This window comes from Natrix helvetica (genome assembly GCF_964273705.1).
Source record: "Natrix helvetica genome assembly, chromosome: 1".
NCBI lineage: Eukaryota > Metazoa > Chordata > Lepidosauria > Squamata > Natricidae > Natrix > Natrix helvetica.
This window is the reverse complement of record NC_138548.1, coordinates 18545161-18567430: the sequence shown is the minus strand read 5'-3', so window position 1 is coordinate 18567430 and position 22270 is coordinate 18545161. Positions and strand designations below refer to the sequence as shown.

The following is a 22270-nucleotide window of genomic DNA, read 5'->3' as shown; positions in this document are numbered from 1 at the left end:
GTGAGCCAAGTCTTCTACCTCTGCCGCTCCGCAAATGCAGAGACTCTTCTGCACATTACTTAATTCTCTTTTAAAGGTTGCCACGGTGCAGAGGTGGGTTCCTACCGGTTTGCACCGGTTCGGCCGAATAGGTAGTAACTTGGCCGGACTCTCCCATCTCATAGTTTGAGGCAGTCTAAGTGGCTTATTTAACTTACAACTTAACATGAGTAAGGGGAAAAGTGGAGGAAAAATATATTTAGATATTTGGGGCCTGTTACCACATTGCTGTGAATCCACTTCACTGGATTAATCTTGGTTAACCAAAGGGAAGGCAGAAAAAGATTCTATCCGTATTTCCCACATCATTAATGTAACTTTACAGAATAACAGAACAGAATAAGCGAGTTGGAAGGGACCTTGGATGTCTTCTACTCCAACTCCCTGCTCAGGAAACCTGCTGTCCCACTGCTTGGGAATGTTCTGACCGAGGCTTCCCAAGAGTCTGAAGCAAACTCCTTGTCCCGACAAAAATCCTTTTATTAATTGACTGTGAATTCTGCTCATTCACATCCAGTAAAATCTTTCAAGGGAGGATTTACAGTCACAGACCTTATCTGGCTTGGAGAGCTGATAGGCCGATATCTGCAAGACTTGGCAAGAAGTCTTGGAGAGTCGCGAACCAATTAAGCGAACTAATTGTCTCCTGCAAACTCCACTCCCCTTTCGCTCCTCTTTTATTTCCTCTGGGAGGGGCCATTCATCATCCACCTGTGGCCTTACTCCCAAGTTGACCCCTGTTCTTTAGCTGTTCCCTTTGTCTGGCAACTCTGCGCATGCACACACTGGGAACAGGCTCCAGCTGTTCGTCTGCCTCACTGATTTCTGACTCTGAAGGCAGCTAATAACTGGCATACGGCTCTGGCCCCCTCTCTGCTTCTGACACAGAGCCCTCATCAGAGCCTTCCCCAGTCTCCAGGACTGGCCCATGCTCCTCCCCAACCTCCACACTGTCCGAATCTGCTGCCAGCTCCACTGGCCACTGGCAGGCGACAACAGAGAAACCCTATACCGTTTCAGACAAATAGTTGTCCAATCTCTTCTTTAAAACTTCCAGTGTTGGAGCATTCACAACTTCTGCAGGCAAGTCTTTCCATTGATTAATTGTTCCAACTGTCAAGACATTTCTCCTTCATTCTAGATTGGAGAAATTTCCGGACAGTTAGAACAATTAATCAGTAGAACATAACTGCATTTCTAGGTGAACAGGGTACTCTCTTTCTCCTCCTCCTCTTGGGTTAAAAAACTTCCGGTCTTTCAATGGTAGGGCAGGTGCTCCACCTTTTGGCCCAAAGATTGCAATCACTATGTGGGCAGTCTCACCTGGCGAAGGTAGAGCTTCAGCACGTTGCTGATGTCGTGTGGTGAGGCCTGAGACAGCTCAACCAGCTCTTTCCCATTCTCAAAAGCCTGACAGAGCTTCTCCACACGGGATTTCACTCCATTAACACGGTAGATGCCCTAAGGAAGACAGAAAGGAGTATCGATCGGACAAAATGTTGCTATCATCTTGATTTTTTTTTTTTTACAAGTCCCTCTTCTGGATGTTCTTGTTTTAGGGATGCCCAGGTCAAACATGTACAGGATAGCAGGTATAAGTATAAACATGGACATGAGCAAAGGCAATGAGCACAAATAAATGGGGACAGTAGGACAGGGACGTTAGGCACGCTGGTGCGCTTATGAACGCCCCCTTTACGGACCTCTTAGGAATGGGGTGAGGTCCACGGTAGACAGTTCATAAGGTTGAAGTGTGGGGCTTAAGGACGTAACAATGGAGTCAGGCAGAGCATTCCAGGTGTTTACATTCCCTTTGTTCATGTCCATGTTTATAATACCGGTTATCTTGTACATGGTTGACAAACCAAATAAAATAAAAATAAGGTAAAAATAAAAGTGTACCACAGTAACGATAACGGTGTGATTGAAGCTCTGCCTATTTTTTATGTGTGCCCCACAGACTTTCGATCCCTCGGTCACCTTGAAAAAAAAAATTACAACCACGCCAAGCTTTTACAACAGAAGCGTGCTACCATTTTACAGGGATCGAAATGCCAAAAGTGGAGAGGAACAGAGCAAAAGGTAACTTTGCTTCCCACTATTTAAATCAGTGGTAGTCAACCTGGTCCCTACTGCCCACTAGTGGGCGTTCAAGCTCTCATGGTGGGCGGTAGGGGTTTGCTGTAACTCTGCTTTATAAATTTTATAAAGTAAAGTTACTTCCCTACTTTATAAATCACCATTACTGTGGAACTGGTGGGTGGTTAGAAAATGTTACTACTAACAGAGATGCAAAAGTGGGCGGGAGGTATAAAAAGGTTGACTACCCCTGATTTAAATAGTTCATAGAATTACTCCCCAGGCATTCTTCCTTTCTATCACATGACAGATCAGAGTTTAAACACAGCTTGTTTGCACTCTCTTTAGCACATCTACTGGAGGCCTTACAGCAGGGTTTCCCAATCTTGGCCACTTTTTAGAGAGGTGGCCTTCAATTCCCAGACACTATGGCTGGCTGGGAATTCTGGGAGTTGAAGTCTATGCTTCTTAAACTGGCCAAAGTTGGAAAACCCCAGCTTACAGCAAAACAGAACAGAGCAGAGCAAGGCACAACCAGATTCCTTTGCAGCAGGGGTGGGATTCAAAAATTTTAGCAACTGGTTCTCTGCCCAACTGCTGGGTGGGTGTGGCCTATTTGGTCTCCTGCACCACAATTGGAGGGAGAGTTTTCACCCTCCCCAGGCTCCGGAGGCTTTCTTTGAACCCGTTTCCGGACTTCCAGAACTTCCGGGAGGCCTGGTTTTTTTGCCCCCCCCCCCAGAGCCTCACGTGGGCCCTGTACTTACCTGGTATCCAAAATGGGCTGCATGGAGACTCCCAGGAGGGGAGGGTTGGGCAGCCAGTCCTTCCAACTACTGGTTCAGCGAACCAGATGTAAAATTAGCATCCAGTTCATCCGAACCGGTCCAAACCGGCTGAATCCCACCCCTGATTTTTGCTGTGAAATTTCAGCTAGCCCTTGACCACCGCAGTCTTCGAAAATGAGGGACCATCAAGGATTCTAACTTGATGGCACAATTCCCAGGCTCTGGGGCAGAGGAATACCTTCCCCTCTGTGAACTCATTTCCTTCATTAATGGTGCTCCGCCTCTTACTTTTGTTTTCATGGCCCGCCTTTCGATCTCGTTGATGCACTTTTTGACGATGAAGGGGACGCCGTCAGAGCCGGTGTGAGAAGCCTGAGCAAAGTCCCGCCCAAAGAGCTGCAGTTTGCCTTGGAGTTTCTTGTGTCCGCACTGAATGGCCAGGGTCTCCAGGCATTTCTTGTGGCAGGCTAAGTAACACTGGGGAAGAGGGGGAAGAGGCAAAGGAGGTGGAAGTAAAACAGATGTACAGTTAGGGAGTTTCACCAGCCCCGGGCCCAGGGAAGGGGCGGTGGGGTGGCAGTAATTATTCGGGAGGACTTAGAGCCGAGGGAGTCTACTGTGCCACAGACGTCCGGATGTGAATCCCTTGTTGTGAAATGGGGCCCTGGGAGACAGTTGGGCCTGCTGATAGTATACCTGGCTCCTCGCTATACATCAGCGGCCCTGCCCGAACTCCTCGAGCTGATCGCATCGGTGACGGTTGAGACCCCCAAACTTTTAGTGATGGGGGATTTTAACCTGCCATCGATGGGAGAAGCATCAGAGGGGGTTCGGGAGTTCATGGCTTCCATGACAGCCATGGACCTGACTCAAATGATTCAGGGCCCGACACATGAGGGAGGACACACTCTGGACCTTGTTTTTGTCTCTGGCCAGTGGCTGAGTGATCTGGGAGGAGGGGACTTAACCATCACTCCCCTGTCATGGTCAGATCACTCACTCCTTCGTCTTGACTTCCCTGGTGCTACCTCCCGCTGCGGGGAGGCGGAACCGGAAAGTACCAGATGGTTCCGCCCCAGGCGCCTGATGGAACCTGATAGGTTCCAGACGGAGCTTGGGCCACCTCCTGTAACCTTGACCCGCCCCCGGGTAGAGGACCTGGTGGTTGCGTGGAATAATGCGACTACCGGGGCCTTGAACCGGGTGGCGCCTTTGCGGCCTCTCCGGCGGCAACGATCCACCCTGGCCCCTTGGTTTACCGAGGAACTAAGGGTGATGAAATGCCGCAAGAGACGTCTAGAGAGTCGTTGGAGATCCTCTCGCTCCGAATTTGATCGAACACAGGCACGAGCCCATTTAAGGACGTACCTTGTGGCATTGAGAGTGGCCAAACGCCAATATTGTGCCACTCTCATTGCATCCGCGGAGAACCGCCCTGCCGCCCTGTTTCGGGTGTCCCGCTCCCTCTTGTTTCAGAGGCCGCGGGAGGCCCCCCTACAGGGCAGGGCAGAGGAATTTGGTAAATATCTGCAGGATAAAATCGCTCAAATCCGGAGGGATTGGGTCCCTGTCAGTGGTCCAATGGAGACGTCCATGGCGAGTCTTGAGGAATCGATCTGGGAGGAGTTTGACTTGGTTGCCATCGAGGATTTGGACAGAATGCGTGGACGACTGCGACCCACCACATGTTTATTGGACCCGTGCCCCTCCTGGCTTGTACTGGCATCCTGGGAGGTTACGCGCGACTGGCTCCTGGGCCTAGTGAACGCCTCGCTGAGCGAGGGGTCTCTCCCGGCCGCCTTGAAAGAGGCGGTGGTGAGACCCTTGCTCAAGAAGCCTTCCCTGGACCCTTTGGAGCTGGCCAATTATCGTCCTGTCTCCAACCTTCCCTTTTTGGCGAAGGTTGTACAGAGTGTGGTGGCCTACCAGTTTCCACGTCATCTGGAGGAAAATGATTATCTAGACCCGCGCCAGTCCGGCTTCCGCCCCGGTCACAGCACGGAGACGGCCTTGGTCGCGTTGGTGGATGATCTCTGGAGGGCCAGAGATAGAGGTTGTTCCTCTATCCTGGTCCTATTAGACCTCTCGGCGGCTTTTGATACCATCGACCATGGTATCCTGCTGCGCCGGCTGGAGGGGTTGGGGGTCCGGGGCACCGTTTTGCGGTGGTTCGGCTCCTACCTTTCTGGCCGGACGCAGCGTGTGTTGGCAGGAGAAGAGAGGTCGACCCTACGCCCCCTTACTTGTGGGGTGCCACAGGGGTTGGTCCTCTCGCCACTCCTGTTCAACACATATATGAAGCCGCTGGGTGAGATCATCCGTGGTTTCGGGGTGGGATACCACCTGTACGCTGATGATACTCAGCTGTACTTTTCCACCCTGAACCACCCCAACGAGGCCATCGAAGTGATGTCCCGGTGTGTGGAAGCCGTACGGATCTGGATGGATGACAACCGACTCAAGCTCAACCCCTCCAAGACGGAGTGGCTGTGGGTACCAGCTCCCCGGTTCAGCCAATTAACTCCATCATTGGCCATTGGGGGCATTCAACTTGCCCCCGTGGAGCGGGCGTGCAATTTGGGTGTCCTCCTGGATGCCCGGCTGTCCATGGATGACCATGTGACAGCCGTGGCAAGGGGGGCGTTCCACCAGGTTCGCCTGGTGCGCCAATTGCGCCCCCTACTGGACCGGGACGCCTTACGCACAGTCACTCATGCGCTGGTGACGTCTCGCTTGGACTACTGTAACGCTCTCTACATGGGGCTTCCCTTGAAATGCACCCGGAGGCTACAGTTGGTCCAGAACGCAGCCGCGCGGGTAATTATGGGGAGTACTAGGTACTCCCATGTGACACCGTTCCTGCGCGAGCTGCACTGGCTTCCTGTGGTCTATCGGGTGCGTTTCAAGGTTTTGATAACAATCTTTAAAGTGCTCCATGGCTCAGGACCTAGTTACTTGCGGGATCGTATTCTGCCCCATACATCCCTGCGACCAATCCGCTCGCACAGAGAGGGCCTCCTCCAGGTGCCGTCCACTAGACAGTGTCGGGGGGCGGCGCCTAGGAGTAGAGCCTTCTCTGTGGCGGGCCCAGCCCTGTGGAATGACCTCCCTCCGGATATTAGGAATACCTCTGACCTCCGCTCCTTTCGTATTAAGCTTAAGACCCACCTATTCCAAGTAGCTGGCCTGGCTCAACTTTGATCTAACCATATCGCTCCTGACGGGTTTTTAATTGGGTATTTTAATTATATTTAATTATTTAGGGGTTTTTAAATCACTGTATTCTAATTGTTTTTTATTCATCAGCCGACCTCCTCCTTGTGTATGTCTCGGTATATGTCTCTGTTATATGTTTGTTTTGTCCACATATTTATTTCATATGTTTCATTGTACGCCGCCCCGAGTCCTTCGGGAGAGGGTGCGGCTAAGAAATAAATATTTATTTATTATTATTTATTTATTGTGCAGTTCCAGAAAGAACCACTGGGTGGCAATATGCCATACAATACAATACAATAGCAGAGTTGGAAGGAACCTTGGAGGTCTTCTAGTCCAACCCCCTGCCTAGGCAGGAAACCCTATACCGTTTCAGACAAATGGCTATCCAACATCTTCTTTAAAACTTCCAGTGTTGGGGCATTCACAACTTCTGGAGGCAAGCTGTTCCACTGATTGTTCTAACTGTCAGGAAATTTCTCCTCAGTTTTAAGTTGCTTCTCTCCTTGATTAGTTTCCACCCATTGCTTCTTGTTCTGTCCTCAGGTGCCTTGGAGAATAGCTTGACTCTCTCTTCTTTGTGGCAACCCCTGAGATATTGGAAGACTGCTATCATGTCTCCCCTGTTCCTTCTTTTCATTAAACTAGACATACCCAGTTCCTGCAACCGTTCCTCATATGTTTTAGTCTCCAGTCCCCTAATCATCTTTGTTGCTCTTCTCTGCACTCTTTCTAGAGTCTCCACATCTTTTCTACATCGTGGCAACCAGAACTGAATGCAGTATTCCAAGTGTGGCCTCACCAAGGCATTGTAAAGTGATATTAACCAGAGGGTTTTTTTGTTGTTGTTGCTAGGTAGTGTTTCTCAAGGCAGATTGGGGAATTGGGGAAGTTGGAACTAAATGAATTGTCGTAAGTCGAGGACTACCGGTATCTCCGAGGTGTGCCTGTACTTTTTGTACTGTCTCCCCTTTACCCAAGCACCCATCCTACCTCTTCACATTCAGCTCCCTGGAAGTAAACGTAACTGTTGCACTCCCGGCATTTTGAGGGGGTCCGCAGCTTCCTCAGCCGGTGGGTTTGGGCAGCTCTGGACAAGCTGATATGCCGGAAAGGGCCGGTGGGCGTAGAGATTCCTGGAGTCATTTCATTGATACCTGGTAACCAGATATTAAAAAAAAGGCAAAGGCTGAAACACCGACCACATCTGCAGTTTATTTTTAGATTTATTGTTGAATATTTTTATCCTGCCACTATTTTTTTAATAAGTACCGTATTTTTCGGAGTATAAGACGCACCAAGATTTTGAAGAGGCAAATTAAAAAAAAAAAGTTTTTGCAACCTGCAGACCTCCCAAAATTGGAACGTTTTTTGCCGAAATGGGCTCGTTAATTTGTCAAAAAAGGGCATATGTAGTGTTTAGGAGGCTTATAGAGTGCTCCTGGGGGCTGGGTGGGCTAAAATGAGCAAAAAACAGCCCATTTCACTCATTTTTGTCCTCCCCAGCCCCCAGGAGCACTCTGGAAGCTTCCTAAAGGCTATGCATGGCCATTTTTGCAAAGGAGGCAAACAATGCTGTATTCAGCGTATAAGACGCACCCAGATTTTCACCCTCTTGTTTGAGGGGAAAAGGTGCATCTTATATTCCAAAAAATACGGTAGCTTACGTTGGCAAGCATACCCAATACTCCTTTCTCGTCCTATTTTCCCCATAATAGCAACAACCCTGTGAAGTGGATTGGGCTGAAAGAGAGTGACTGGCTTTCATCTGTAAGGTGGGACTAGAACTCACAGTCGCCTGGTTTCTAGGAAAACCCCTTAACCACTACACCAAACTGGCTCAGTTGCATCTCTCAATCTTGGCAACTTGAAAACGGGTGGACCTCATTTCCCAGAATTCCCCAGCCATCCATGCTGAAGGTCCTTTCCCACTCTATGATTCTATGCGTACGGTAAAAAGTTGCATCAAAGTTGCTTTTTGTTCTGCTTCGTTTCTTTTTCTCTGATTATACCAGGGGTATCAAACTCAAGGGCCAGGGGTCGAATCCAGCCCACGGGGTGCTTAGATCTGGCCTGTAGGGCTGCCATGGAAACAGCAAAGAGCCGAGCCGCGGTGCCTCTGCCAGCGAAAACAGAGCTTGTAAAGGCTGCAGGAGGCCCTCTGGAGCTCCGTTTTTGCTGGCAGAGGGTTGCAGGAAGCCTTCGCAGCTGAAAACGGAGCTCGGGAGCCTGTTTTCGCTGGCACAGCACTCGGCCCACCACAAGAACTACCCAAAATGAGTGATGTCGAGCTAGCCACGCCCACCCTGACCCCCCCCCAAGGTCAAACACAACCCTGATGAAGCCCTCAATGAGTTTGACACCCCTGGATTATACGAATCTGGATGGGGAGGAGCCAAGTGAAGTGAACTAAAAGTTACAGTTGTATACAATGCACAGTATTCCAGGACAAAATATAGAACTAAAAAAACAAAAGGAAATGTAGGATTTTGGCTTTTTCCCCCACCCCCCTGACCTGCTGGAGGAAATATATAAGGACCTGCTCCATCCCAATGTTTTTCAATCTTACCAACTTTATAAGTTGGGTGAACTGGGAGTCCACCAATCTCAAAGTTGCTAAGGTTGAGAAACACCTCTCCAGCTTCTAGTTGTGGATCTTAGGCCCATTTTACTGATTTTTCCCCTTAAGTCCCTCCTCTGCAAGCAGGGGTCTCCAACCGTCCTCAGCCAGCATTGGTTGCAGAGCCCTGCTCTACAGGGAAGAATTTTACGACTAGTTTTATATCGTTCCACTAATACGTACTCTGTTCAAAGGAAGGTGAATTCCCATCAGGTTCTTCTTTAGGGGACAGCGATCCATTTGAAGGCATCCGAGGAAACTCACCTAACCAAGAGAAAACCTCCATTTTAGAATTGATCAAATTGGATCCCAGACAGGAGAAAAAGGAAAGCAGAACGATGTCAAAGGCAGTCCTATCTAAAGGTCAACATGTGTCACAAGAAAAAAAGGGGTGGGGGAGAGCTTAACCATCATACCAGTGTGTGGTTTCTGGATCACATCTGGCAAGAATCCCCCCCCCCCCAAAAAAAAAATGTTCAAGCTTTGGGCTTTTGAGATTTGCCATAAGGAAAACTCCGTAGTCTAGAAGAATCTTGGGAGTTTTGGGAGACCCAGAAAGTTGGAATATGTAGAATCCGGCTGAATTTCCAGGTTTTGTCTCAACCACAAAAGTTATAAGTGATTTCAGCGGAAATGCCCCCTTGGAGGGTAGCCTATCTTCAACTCAAAATGTCTTCTTGAGTGATTGAAAGGTAGAAATAAGTTGTTTTTCTAAAGCTCCCTGGATTTAATGACTCTTTCCATAGCTGCCAACCAGGAGTGAAATACTACCGGTTCGGGCCAGTTTGCCCAAACCGGTAGTAAAAAATAAAGCTTTAAAAAGTTTTTAAAAGTTCCGACGATCAACTGTACGACAATCAGCTGTGCCTGATTGTCTGTGAGGTTCCTGCTTGTTGCAGGGGCCATTTTGTGTGAATGCTGCTTTTGCATTGTGTGTGAGTCAATTGTGTAGCTTTTGTGTTATTTTTGTGTATGTGTGATAGTTGGTTTTTGAGCTCTCTGTGAGGTTCCTGCTTCTTGCAGGGGCCATTTTGTGTGAGGTCCAGCTGCTTTTGCATTGTGTGTGAGTCAGTTGTGCAGCTTGTGTGTTATTTTTGTGTAAAGTGTGATCGTTGGTATTTGAGCTGTGACTTTGTGAGGTTCCTGCTTGTTGCAGGGGCCATTTTGTGTGAAGTCCAGCTGCTTTTACATTGTGTGTGAGTCAGTTGTGCAGCCATGGCCACCCGGTCACATGACCACCAAGCCACGCCCACCCAGTCACATGACCACCAAGCCACACCCATAGAATCGGTAGGGAAAATCTTTGAATTTCGCCACTGCTGCCAACGTGGGAGCGTGTGCATTGATCAAATATGAATGAACGAATGAGTGAGAATATTGATGCAGGTAGACAATGGATATCTTATTAGATTCTTTTCAGCTCAGATCCTAATGGAACTTGCGCAATCCATAGGTCAGAAGATGGGAAGATACCTGGGCTTGTGGCAGAGGATTCCAGGCTGTCCTTGGTCTCTGTGATGGCTGGTGGCCATGATTTGTGTACCTGGTGACCTCGCCCACCTAAGGAGCCAATGACAAGGCAGATTTCATTCCTGCGTGCGCAGAGTCAAACAAGAGGTTGGACCTTTGCGATGCTGACCGGCTCTTTGAAACAGGAAAAGCATCTCCCGGTCAGGCACTTTCCCAATATAGCTGGGTCTCAGTTAGTGCAGATAGGGAAACTCTTGAAAGGGCTGCATTATTTTGACACGCACTACAGATTGTCCTCGGCTTAGAATCACAATTGAGCCCAAAATTTCCGTTGCTAAGCAAGGCGGTTCTTAAGTGAGTTTTGCCCCATTTGCCCCAGTGGTTTAGAAGCAACTCGCTGGGGTTGTTAAGAGAATTTGCAGTCATTAAGTGAATCTGGCTTCCTCCAGATTGTAAAATGGGGCACGACTCACAAAAAGCTTGCTTACAATAATGGAAATTCTGGTTGCAATTGAGGCCGTAAGTTGAGGACTTCCTGCCCCTTTCTTTTCAAGCAGCTCCTATTGCTTCTGACCGCTTCTAAGATCAGGCTGGAGCTTTCTCCAGTAATGAGCGATAAATGAATCTTTGAGTCAGAGGAAAAACCCCAGCATGAAATTATTTGTTCCTGTTGCACATCCTGTTTCTGTCTCTGTTTCTAGTCATTGCTGGTCTCTTCCAGGTGACCAAAAGTAACAGATGTTCCTTGCCTGGAGAGTAATGCTGACAGAATAAGATATGGGAGGAATACTATTCTAATCCTGGAACAGCTAAAGGTAATCTAACCTGGGCTCAGTCATGAATAGAATAACAGGGTTGGAAGGGACCTTGGAGGTCTTCTAGCCCAACCCGCTGCTTAGGCAGGAAACCCTACAACATTTCAGACAAATGGTTATCCAATCTCTTCTTTAAAACTTTGTTCTGACCTTGGCTTCATAAGCACACCAACGTGCCCACCGTCTCCGTCCTAACAACCCCATTTATTAAAATCCATTTCATGTATTCATAATCTTGTATGTACTTTTACCTGTTATCTTATACACACAGGGAAAATTTGCCGCGGCTGGGTTTATTCGGCACCTGAGTGAAACATTTAGCGGATTTTTCGGTCGGCACCCGAATTGTTTGTGGTCTGAGCCGTTCGGGACCCGAGGTCCCACTGTGCATACATACATACATGCATGCATACATGTTTTGCATTTGGGAGCAAATTCATGCTAAATTTACTGGCAATCCTGCAAGGGAGGGATCAGAATGGTACACCTGGAAGCCAAGTCCTGCTGGAGACGTTACCCATGCTACAAAACCAAGGGGGTCGTATAACTTCAGCAGAAAAGTTAGGCTGTCTACTCACCTCGTTTTTCCAGCTGGGTGGGACGGCTCTGAGGATCTCGACCTGTGGCTGTGTCGCCCTCGGAGGCTGCTCCATCTTTACTGGAGGTGTCAGAGCTACTCGTTCCCGTGAATTCAGGAATACTGTAGCTGCCTTTTCTTGCCCGAGGCACCGGAGAACTGTTGAAGAGGGAATACAGGTAATTCCTCCACTTATGACCGGTCGTTTAACAACTGAACCTAACTTAAAAGTTACACGGGACACCCCTCCTCCAAAGGGAACCTAGAACCCAGATTCAAAGTTCTGATGGCTGTCTGGCCCCATACTCATGTGACCGCATCTTTGACACGCAGTGATTGGTCTGCGTTCATGGCTTGTTTGCAGTGCCTTATGATCACATGACCAATTTCAACATTTTGTACTGGAACCTGGGGTTTACTTCCAGTTTCTTCCCTCCCCCCCCAAAAAAACCCCACTCAATGTAGATACAGGTAATCCTTGACTTATAACTATTAGTTCTGTCACCATGCAAAATTCCAACGGAGCAGAAAAATGTGACTTATGACCAGTTTTTAAACTTATGACTGTTGCAGTATCCTCATGCTCACTTGATCAAAAATTCAGGCAGTTCTTAATAAAAAATTAATTAATCTTGGTTGAGCGATAAGTAGGAATTTAGTAATTTTTAGATTGTTTTAGATTGTTATTAAATGTTTATTCGTTAACAATTAAATAACTATAATTAACAATAATGGAATGATAATGGATACAACTTAATGATATATATTATGTACTGTTAAACTAGTAAAAGAAATTTGGATATAGATTGCAAATTGTGACCTGGGAAAAAGACCTATAAATTTTACCAACAAACTTCTATTTAGGTTTTGTCATAAAGGTGTAATGTTTTATTCTTTTTTTGAGAGAGAGTGACGAGAGGAGTTGGGATATAAATAGTAAAGGACTTTTAGCTAATTATAATAACAACGAGGAAATGTTAATGGATATTGTTTAATAATATATACATGCTCTGGTATTGGTAAAAGCAACTTGGATATAATATTCCAAACAGCGAAAAAATAAAAAAAAAGCTTAGAAACTTTATTAATTGATTTTTTACTCAGAATATGTCATAAAAGTGTAATGTTATTGGAGGATTTTTGAAATAGCTAACGAATGCCATTATGTGGTTGTGTTTTTAAGTATGAATAAGTTCAGGCAGAAGCACGTTCAAATAACTGCAGTCAAATGGGAATTGTGATATATTGATGGTAAGATAAAGATTTTTTATTTAAAGTGTATAATCTATGATGAACTACAAGTAATGACTATGGAAGAAATGCACGAAAGTTATTTGTAACCAATCAACACTCTTTCTACAAGATGTATTGAAGGATGATTCTTTTTTGGTGTTTACGTTCAATTAAAATAAAATAAAATTCTTTTTTAAAAAATGCGGGCATTTCGCAACTGGCACGTATGTATTTATGACAGTTGCGTTGTCCTGGAGGGTCACATGATCACCATTCGTAACTTTCCCAGCTGCCTTCCGACAAGCAAAGTCAACGGGGGAAGCCAGATTTGCTTAGCGACCGTACAATCCATTTAACAAGTGTGGTGATCTATTTAATGGTGAGAACCAGGTTGCAAAAGGGGGCAATGCTCAATAACTGCCTTGCTTAGCAACAGAAACTTTGTGCTCCACTGCGGTCGTAAGTCGAGGACTGCCTGTATGCTTAACTGAGGACTGTTGCAATTGCTTTATGACCACCGTCTTTGCTTAATGGCCGCCTCAAAAAATGCTGTAAAATTGGATTGATCACATGGGGTGCCTCAGCTAATGACAGTCATGACATACAACGGAAATTCTAGGTACCATTACGGTCATAAGTTGGGAATATCTGTATTGCAAAAGAACTGAATGGAAGCAAAGATAATCCTTTGACAAGACATCCCATCAATCCTTCTTTAGCAAACCCATCTGTTAGCAACCTTTCTCAGTTCTAGGATTGCCTGTCCACTGAAGGATTCGTCCTTGAAGTCAGAACAATAAATTGCATGTGGCCAGGAAAAAAACCTTTGAGTCAGTTCAAGTTCAACTGTAGAAACACAGTTCATATATCTATAGGACCATATGTCCTTTATTACAAGGAACAATCCCTTATTTCAGAAATATTATATGAATTTATTTTTTTAGAAATTCACTTTTTACCCCTTATTTTGGTCGTTCAACTTTTTACCGTAGAAGTGGTCGTCTTTCGCATTCATGTGAAAAAATATGAAAATTGAGTTATCTTTCTATTCTACATTATCCTGATTGATTGTCGATATTTTTATTATACTATACATCTCTGTAAAGCTTTTCTTGGTTTTGCTCTTCAATTTTCCTTTGTTAAGCAAAGTTACAAACAACGACATTGTTTTATCCTTATGAACTCTCTTTCAGATTTGCCTCTTTCTCAAATTTGTCCTTTATTCCCCCCCCCAATATGGGCTCTGTAATTATAGCCAATGTGAAGTAATCATTTATACCATATTAAATATTATTAATACGTTGACATTTTTTGTAAAGGCCCTGAGAGTTATACCATCCCTCTGGTTCATGTCTATATGCTATATAGGAATAATTTGGGGGTGGGGATCAGTAGGAAGCAGTCCTGATTTCAGAGAGGTTGGTTGCCAAACAGTTTGAAGGGATAACTTCAATTCCCATAATTCTTTGGGAATGCCATTTGGAATTCTGGAAGTTACAATACAATACAATACAATAGTAGAGTTGGAAGGGACCTTGGAGGCCTAGGCAAGAAACCCTATACCGTTCCAGACAAATGGCTATCCAACATCTTCTTAAAGACTTCCAGTGTTGGGGCATTCACAACTTCTGGAGGCAAGCTGTTCCACTGATTGTGGTCCCAACACCTCTGGGTGTTGTGGTCCCAACACCTCTGGGGAAGGCTGTTCAAAACAGAAGCCACCAGGACTGATTAGGATTTGTCATGAGCATTAGTGCAAACCCTACCAGTTGTTGGTTGACACGTAGGGCTCAAAATCATACTGTGTCTCAGGTTCGTCTCCCAGCTGCAACCGCTTGACGTGAGAGGCATACTGTTGCCCGGGATCATAGAGTTTGCTGCTCTCACACAACGTCTGAAAATAGACAGGCAGTGGGGCGGTCTGCATGTGCATGATTTGATAGAAGGAAATGGTAGCCTGGAATCCGGAAGTCAAAGAAAAGAAGAAATGGGAGAAACATGTCAGAGAAAAGGATGAACTATATGAATAAAGTCATGGGGGGGAAATCTATCTATGTAGTCGCTAAGAGTCAACCCCAACTTATATATTATCCCAACATCTTGCAGCAGAATTTTCCCCACAAATATGAACTAATTGTTGGTCAGTCAGTGTTAGACCAATTATAGACAACGCTCGTTCGTTGCATCAGTGAAACTCTGCTATCTTCTTGGCATCATCCTCATCATCTGGATCCCAAGAAGTTACGTCCGGTGGATTCTTTACAGCATCCCATAATCCCTCTTTACGCAGGAGTAGGCTGCATTTCATAGACCAGGAAACAGAGTTTGTTCCATCCAACCGGGTTATTAGTGATAGACTTGCTGATGGGGCGTGTGCCATCTTCTCCATGATAGTAACAATCACAAACGAAACAGCTGTCTGTATGCGGTATTGCATATCGACACCAACTCTCTTTTAGCTACATCTGGTACACTCTGGGCCCATAACCAGTGTTAGGTAAACTCCCCGTTAGGAGAGTGAATGTGCAGAGAAGCGTAATGAGAGTGGTGTGGAAGAACACGCACAAACCAGCATACAGGGACACCAAATAGTAAAAGTAATTTTACTTATGTGGAAAATAGAGGTATTCAGAGTTCAATTTACACACAGTTCAGTCAGTCAGTTATCAATGTTCTTAGTTAAGGAGTGATCCATCAAACACAGTCCAGTATCATATAATCAGTTCAGCACACAAAGACGCTAACAGTAGCAAAATTCACAGTAACCCGCGATACGTCTAACAAGCAGTATTCATCGATCAGCATCTAACAAACAGAGAGCTAACAGTCATTCTGGCTCCATCTTATGGCTGCTTGAGGTAACAGCAACCAATACCATTACAGCAGTACCTAAAGAAACAGTACTGCCCTCATGGCTTATATATTGCTGACCCAACCGTTAGCTTACATTCCTAACAATCAATATGAATAAAACATCTCCAGTGCGGGCGTCACAAGACCAAAACCAGAATTCTGCACAAAAACCTTTGTGACAATCTTAGCTCCCACCTGGACACAAACTAAGTTTCTAGTTCTGATGGCAACAAATGTGGCTGTCAGGGTTCCAAGTAATAGCCCCATAGAAAGCAGAACTCTGAGGCAGGCAGATTCCCCAACGAACAGTTTTATTGGAGATATCATATTGGCACAAACTGGTGAAAACCGACTCTGAAAATCCCACCTGATTAAAAAGCGAAAGTTCCCTCTTCCCCCAAACAATCAGTCACATTGTCGAATCAAGGTGCTGGCCAGTTGCCTGGTTACTTCACCCCTCCTTTCTCCAGCCACCTGTTGGAATGTCCTTGGTTCCCACAGGAAACTATTTTGTTTTGGCTACAAACCCCACCCACCCCATCTAACTATGTTCCCCCTCTCTATCCCTTCCTCGCATTGTGTCAACCCTGAAGCCTCCCAAATGGCCACAGCTAGGTTCGCTTCAGAATTGACAGTATCCTTCAAAGAACATGGATCGGAGCGAGCTTGCTTTCAACTTCTTCTTAAGGACCAAAGGGCTGAACCCCCTCGGTGGGATGAGCCCAGCCAAACTCACCGACTTTATGACCTGGTCGCTCTGTTTGACCACCTCGTGGAGTTGCCGAAGTGCTGTCACTTTGGTATCCTCCAACTCCTGCTTCTGGGTGTTGGCATCTGCGATGCAGGTCCGGTATGTTGCCATGGCTTCTTCAGCCTGAATCAGCAAAGGACACAGAAAATGGCTAACAAGGATAGATGAATTCAGCATTAGACTCCCCCGCAAGGACATAATTTCTGTGCCTCAGGAAGAACATTGCTCAAAAAGGTGGAATGAGATGGCATTTCACCAAGAATCTCTGTTTTAATTAGTTTCTCCTTTTCAATGTCCAAGACTTCCAGTCCCCAAATCTTCCATTTGGGGATTCTTGTAAACATGTCTGGAATCTGAGACTAAGATGAAGGTTATTTTTACTAAATGGCTTCTATTTTGCAGATATGAACAGTTACAAAACACTGGGAAGGCTGATCCTCTTATCCTCTACGCTTCCTCAAGATAGTTTCTTAGTTTATCTCTTGGGAGGGTGGCAGATTGATATACTTCCAAATAATTATAGAGGGCAGGCATCCCCATATACTTTTTAATTTCTAAGAAAGCCTCTTGGTCCAAATGTATTATGGAAATAAAAGATTATCTTTAAGACCAAAGCTTGCTTTAATACACTTACCGTATTAAAGTATATGAAATTATTAAAGTAAGAGGAAGTTTGTGTCTGGGTAAGCATCAAGATTGACTGACAGACAGATGTAAGAGGAAGTGTGTCTGGTGTGCATCAAGATAGACTGAAGCTTGCTTTGATATATACATATACATAAAATAAGAGGAAGCATGATTTCTGCTGAACAGCAAGATGCCAGTCCTTTAAAAATAAGTTTTCATATTGATACCATAGAGCAGTGATGGCTAACCTTTTTGTCATCGCGTGCCCAAAGCGTTCACACGTCCATGTGCAACAGCGCATGCAAGCGCACACCCATAATGCAATGCGTGTGCGACATCCCCAAACACATGTGAGTGCGACCTCCCCCCCCACTCCCTCCATGCACATACCCCCCCCCATGGCCTTTTTGGGCCTAGCAGGCCTCCCTGCAACCTCCTGAGACCAAAAACGGGGCACGAGGGGGCACCGCACCTCCCCCGTGCTCACCCCGCCCCCATGCGTATGGATGCATCTCCTGCATGCGCCCTGCCCCTGCACATGCACGGCAGAGACCTGAAAATCAGCTGGCTGGCGGGAAGCGCGTGTACATAGATGGTGGAGCTGAGCTGGGGCGACAGCTTGCGTGCCAAAGATGTGCCATCACGGCTATAGTTTTTATCAACAGATGACAGTGGGGAGGAAGTACCTATAATAAGAATCTCCAAACCTAGCAACTTTAAGAGCTGTGGACTTCAACTTCCAGAGTTCTCCATCCAGGTAGCCCTGGTCCTTAATCATCCACTTGTAACAGAAAACTGGGTCAGATATTAGATAAGCAATTTTAAGCTGCTTGGTTTATTTCCGACTTGTACAGAAGCCAGGGAGAAACCATTTTGGGGACTGAGTGCCATTTTTCCTTCTGGAGTTGCTGTTTGGACTTTATAAACTTGAAAGCCGAAGCCTTTGAAGCAGGGATACTCACAGAGTGTGACGATAAAATGTCAAGATGGTTGCCAGGATGGTGTGATCAAACATGACCCTGCTTTATGTGTGGTGATATGCATTAAAACCAGTGGTGGGTTTCAAACTTTTTTAGAACCTCTTCTGTAGGTGTGGCCTACTTTGTGGGAGTGGCTTGCTGGCCATGTGACCGGGTGGGAGTGGCTTGGCAGTCATGTGATTGGATGGGCATGGCCAACTTGTAAAATGTGATGAAACTCACTTAACAACGCTCTTGCTTAGCAACCAAAATGTTGGCTCAGAAACTCTGGCATTTGAAGCCCGCAAGTCTTAAAGTTGTCAAGTTACAAGACCCTTGCACCCCTAACCCTTTAGAAAAAAACTCCCAGGGGTGTTCAAACTCGACAGCTTTAAGACTTATGGACTTCAACTCCCAGAATTCCTCCTCTCATTCTTCATCTTGATGATGTGCAGACGGGCAGGGGGGAGGGAGCTGGAACCGGTTCTAAACGGCACTTCTATAGAAGAGGTTAGAACTGGCAGGAAACCACCCCTGATTAAAACCACACCATCATGGCTGCTACACCCTTTGGATGCCCCTGCTTTGAAGACTTAATAGCAATGACACGTACTTATACACCGCTTCACAGTGCTTTACAGCCCTCTCTAAGCGGTTGGGGTCCGCATTTTACCAATCTCAGAAGGATGAAAGGCTGAGTCAACCTTGAGCTGGTGAGAAACTCCTGGACTGCTGGCAGCTGGCAGCCGGCAGTCAGTGGAAGTAGCCTGCAGTATTTAAACATGTCACTTGAAAACAAAATCATGACACTGTATTTCACTTATAGTGCTTGGGCCATGCTATGCAGGGGAATTTACTGGAGAAAGCAATTTTGTTTGGAAACCAGGTCGTCAAAGAACATGGTGGCTGGATACCATCAAAGCTGACTCCAGCCGAAGCGTAGAGAAACTCAAAGAAATAGCACAAGATCGGAAGAGGTGGAGAGACCTGGCTTATAGAATCGCCAAGAGTCGGACTCGACTGAATGGATAACTGTTCTGACCGAGGCTTCCCAAGAGCATGAAGCAAACTCCTTGTCCCGGCAAAAACCCCTTTTATTAATTTATTGTGAATTCTGCTCATTCACATCCAGCAAAGTCTTTCAAGGGAGGATTTACAGTCACAGACTTTATCTGGCTTGGAGAGCTGGCAGGCCGATATTTGCAAAACTTGGCAAGGAGTCTTGGAGAGTCACGAACCAATTAACTGAACTAATTGTCTCCTGCAAACTCCACTCCCCTTTCGCTCATCTTTTATTTCCTCTGGGAGGGGCCATTCATCGTCTTTGTCTGGCAACTCTGCGCATGCGCACACTGGGAACAGGCTCCAGCTGTTTGTCTGTCTCACTGATGTCTGACTCTGAAGGCAGCTGATAGCTGGCATATGGCTCTGGCCTCCTCTCTCCCTCCAACACAGATCCCTCATCAGAGCCTTCCTCAGACTCCAGGACTGGCCCATGTTCCTCCCCAACCTCTTCACTGTCCGAATCTGCTGCCAGCTCTGCTGGCCACTGGTGGGCCACAACAATAACATCACCACCAACAAATCAGGAGAGAACAGAACATGGTGGGCCATCCAAAGTTCACAACAATCCATCCCAACATTCCAGGTTCTGTTGGACCTCATCTACCCACCTTGTTCCGGGCTTCTTCTTCCAGCCGTCTCTTCTTGTCCAAGTTCTTCAAAGTGGCTGAGCTGTTGCTGGACACCAGCTGATCCTCTTCTGCTTTGGCCATCACGTGCCGGGCCTTGTCACACTCCTCCGAGCGTTGCATGTACATCTGCTTGGCCTTACGCAAGTTGTTCTCCGCCTCTTGCTAGAGCAGGAAATGCAAAGCATCATCCCTCTTGCAAACATTTCATCGCCAGACTAAGCAACAGCATCAGTGCCTACATTTGCGAGGGGTGGCCTTTGAAGAAAACCTAATGAAATGTGTGGATGGCCTTGGGCGAAAGAGGGGAAGAGGTGCTCCCTAAGAAACCATCGGATAAGAGAGGCAGGAACCCCCAACTGGCTTATGGGCCAGAGAAGGAAACTTAAGAAGGCCCCACCTCATGGATCAAGCAATTGTAAACAGTGGCGGGAAAATTATGCCTTTCAGACTTGATTCTGTCAATGCAGCTTTACAATAAATTAATATTAGCTCATCTATAGATAGTCCTCGACTTAGGACCACAATTGAAGGCAACATTTCTGTTGCTAAGTAAGAGAGTTTTGCCCCATTTAATGACCTTTCTTGCCACAGTTAAGTGAATCACTGCAACTGTTAAATTAATAACATGGTTGTTAAGCGAATCTGACAGACAACACCTCCAGTATTCATTTAAACATTTTAAAAAGTTGTGGACGTGTGTTTACTAAAGGGCCAAAATTCTATGAGCAGGAGTGCCCGTGGGATGTGCTAAAACAAGTCATGAGGGAATAGACATGAGCATCGTGACGTCTTTGACCAGATCTTGGGGATGTCCCTGTAAACACCCCTGAGATTTATGGAACTGCTATAACCTCCGGGCTGAGAAAGCCCATAACCCTGCAAGGCTCCCCAAGAGCATCTCACCAGCTTCCTCTGGGCTCGGTGCCACTGTTCCTTAATCTCCTTCCGCCGCTTTTCATGCTCGAGGCGCCTCAGGGACAGAGGCTAAGGGGACAAAAAGAAGAAAACAGGGTCAGCCTGATTGCTGGAGGAAAGAAAACGGTTACATACAGAAGACCTGGAGAGTCCCGGAATTAAGGCCAAGCCCTAACTCTGATCTAAGCCCAACATGCTCTTGTTTGATTAGAACAGGGGTGTCAAACTCAAGGCACTTGAATCTGGCTCAAGGGGCCAGTCTGGAAATAGCAAAGGACCGACCTGTGGTGCCTCAGGCAGCCAAAACAGGGTGCGGGGCTGGGGGGGCATGTGGCTCCCCTCGCACCACATTTTTGGCCTGGACAGCCTCCTGCAACACACTGCCAGCCAAAATGGGGCATAGGGCAGCTGCACACGGGGGCCCGTGCCCCATTTTCAGCTTGGACAACTTCCTGCAGCACTCTACCGGCCAAAACGGGACGCAGAGGGCTGCACGATCTCCCCATGCCCCGTTTTTGCTGGCAAAATACTGCAGGAGGCCGGCCGTCCTATCCCTCCCCCTCCTCCAGCCAGCCTGCAGAGGAAAACTACAATGCTGATCTGTCCCTCGAAGAACTCCAGTTTGACACCTCTGGGTTAGAATAATGTTTCCTTGGTTAAAATAACAGAGTTGGAAGGGATCTTGTAGGTCATTTAGTCAACCCCCACTCACCCAAGCAGGAGACCCTACACCATTTATGAGAGAAGGCAATCCAATCTCTTCTTGAAAGCCTCCATTGATGAAGCTCCCACAACTTCTACAGGCAACTTCTGTTCCACTGGTTGACTGTTCTCACAGAAAATTCCTCTTTATTTCTAGGTTGAAACTCTCCTGGATCAGTGTCCATCCATTTGTTTGGACAAAGACTAGCCATGGGCCAAGACTTAGAGCCGACTGCCCTATCTGTGTTGCTTACAAGAAGTTCTGGGAATCACCAATTGCACAAAAATGTGTGATTAACATCAAGATTAACATTAGATTAACAATCAAGAAGCAAACAATACCCCAGTCAAAGAAAATGCCAAGCAAGCTAACAGTAAACAACAGTCCAAACAAGGAACCACCAAAACCACTCCTACCAGCACTGAAAGGGCAAGTCATTGGGAACAAACTCCATTCCCTACTAGCCCTGATGATATTACTTAGTTTGGTAATGAAATGTCCGCAAGAAAACAACCAAACTCAGAGAGCAGCAAGGACCCCACGGGAGAGGGAGAGAGAGAGAGAGAGAGAGAGAGAGAGAGAGAGAGAAAGAGGGAGGGAGGGGAAGGGGGAGGGAGAGAGAGAGAGCGCTACAGATGGGATCTTTTCTTCACCCCTCAGAGAGGAGGTCTTTATGCTCTTCCTCTCGGGATATTACTATTAGTGTTGGTATTACACTTCTTTGCATTTCTTCTTCCTTGCTCTCCATCAGTGCTCACACAATTAAACATTACAAAAAGACAACTGTTGCATTACGATGCTGTTTGTGGTATTTGGAAACCGCTGCATGAAGGGAATGTTGATTTAATCAGACTTTTATCAAGGTGGCAGAGCTTTGCACGACTACATCATTCTATTTAGAATCTTTCTATGATTTCCCTCACGACAACCC

At 46.4% G+C, this 22270-nt stretch overlaps 1 protein-coding gene across 15 annotated transcripts in view; it reads right to left on the bottom strand.

The window, feature by feature from the left end:
* The window catches only part of ARHGAP45 (Rho GTPase activating protein 45), a gene marked incomplete at its 5' end in the record, with an annotated part of 91900 nt that overhangs the window by 8872 nt on the left and 60758 nt on the right, over positions 1–22270 (bottom strand). For 14 of the 15 annotated variants that reach the window (XM_081958188.1, XM_081958187.1, XM_081958184.1 and 11 more), the window contains 10 exons: positions 1363–1500; positions 3195–3383; positions 7116–7279; positions 8926–9006; positions 10216–10302; positions 11606–11763; positions 14604–14794; positions 16427–16564; positions 19701–19883; positions 20625–20705. In XM_081958188.1, coding sequence (XP_081814314.1) covers positions 1363–1500; positions 3195–3383; positions 7116–7279; positions 8926–9006; positions 10216–10302; positions 11606–11763; positions 14604–14794; positions 16427–16564; positions 19701–19883; positions 20625–20705 — 1410 coding nt within the window. The remainder of the gene's footprint in view (positions 1–1362; positions 1501–3194; positions 3384–7115; positions 7280–8925; positions 9007–10215; positions 10303–11605; positions 11764–14603; positions 14795–16426; positions 16565–19700; positions 19884–20624; positions 20706–22270) is intronic. The other variant, XM_081958185.1, reaches the window with a different exon arrangement.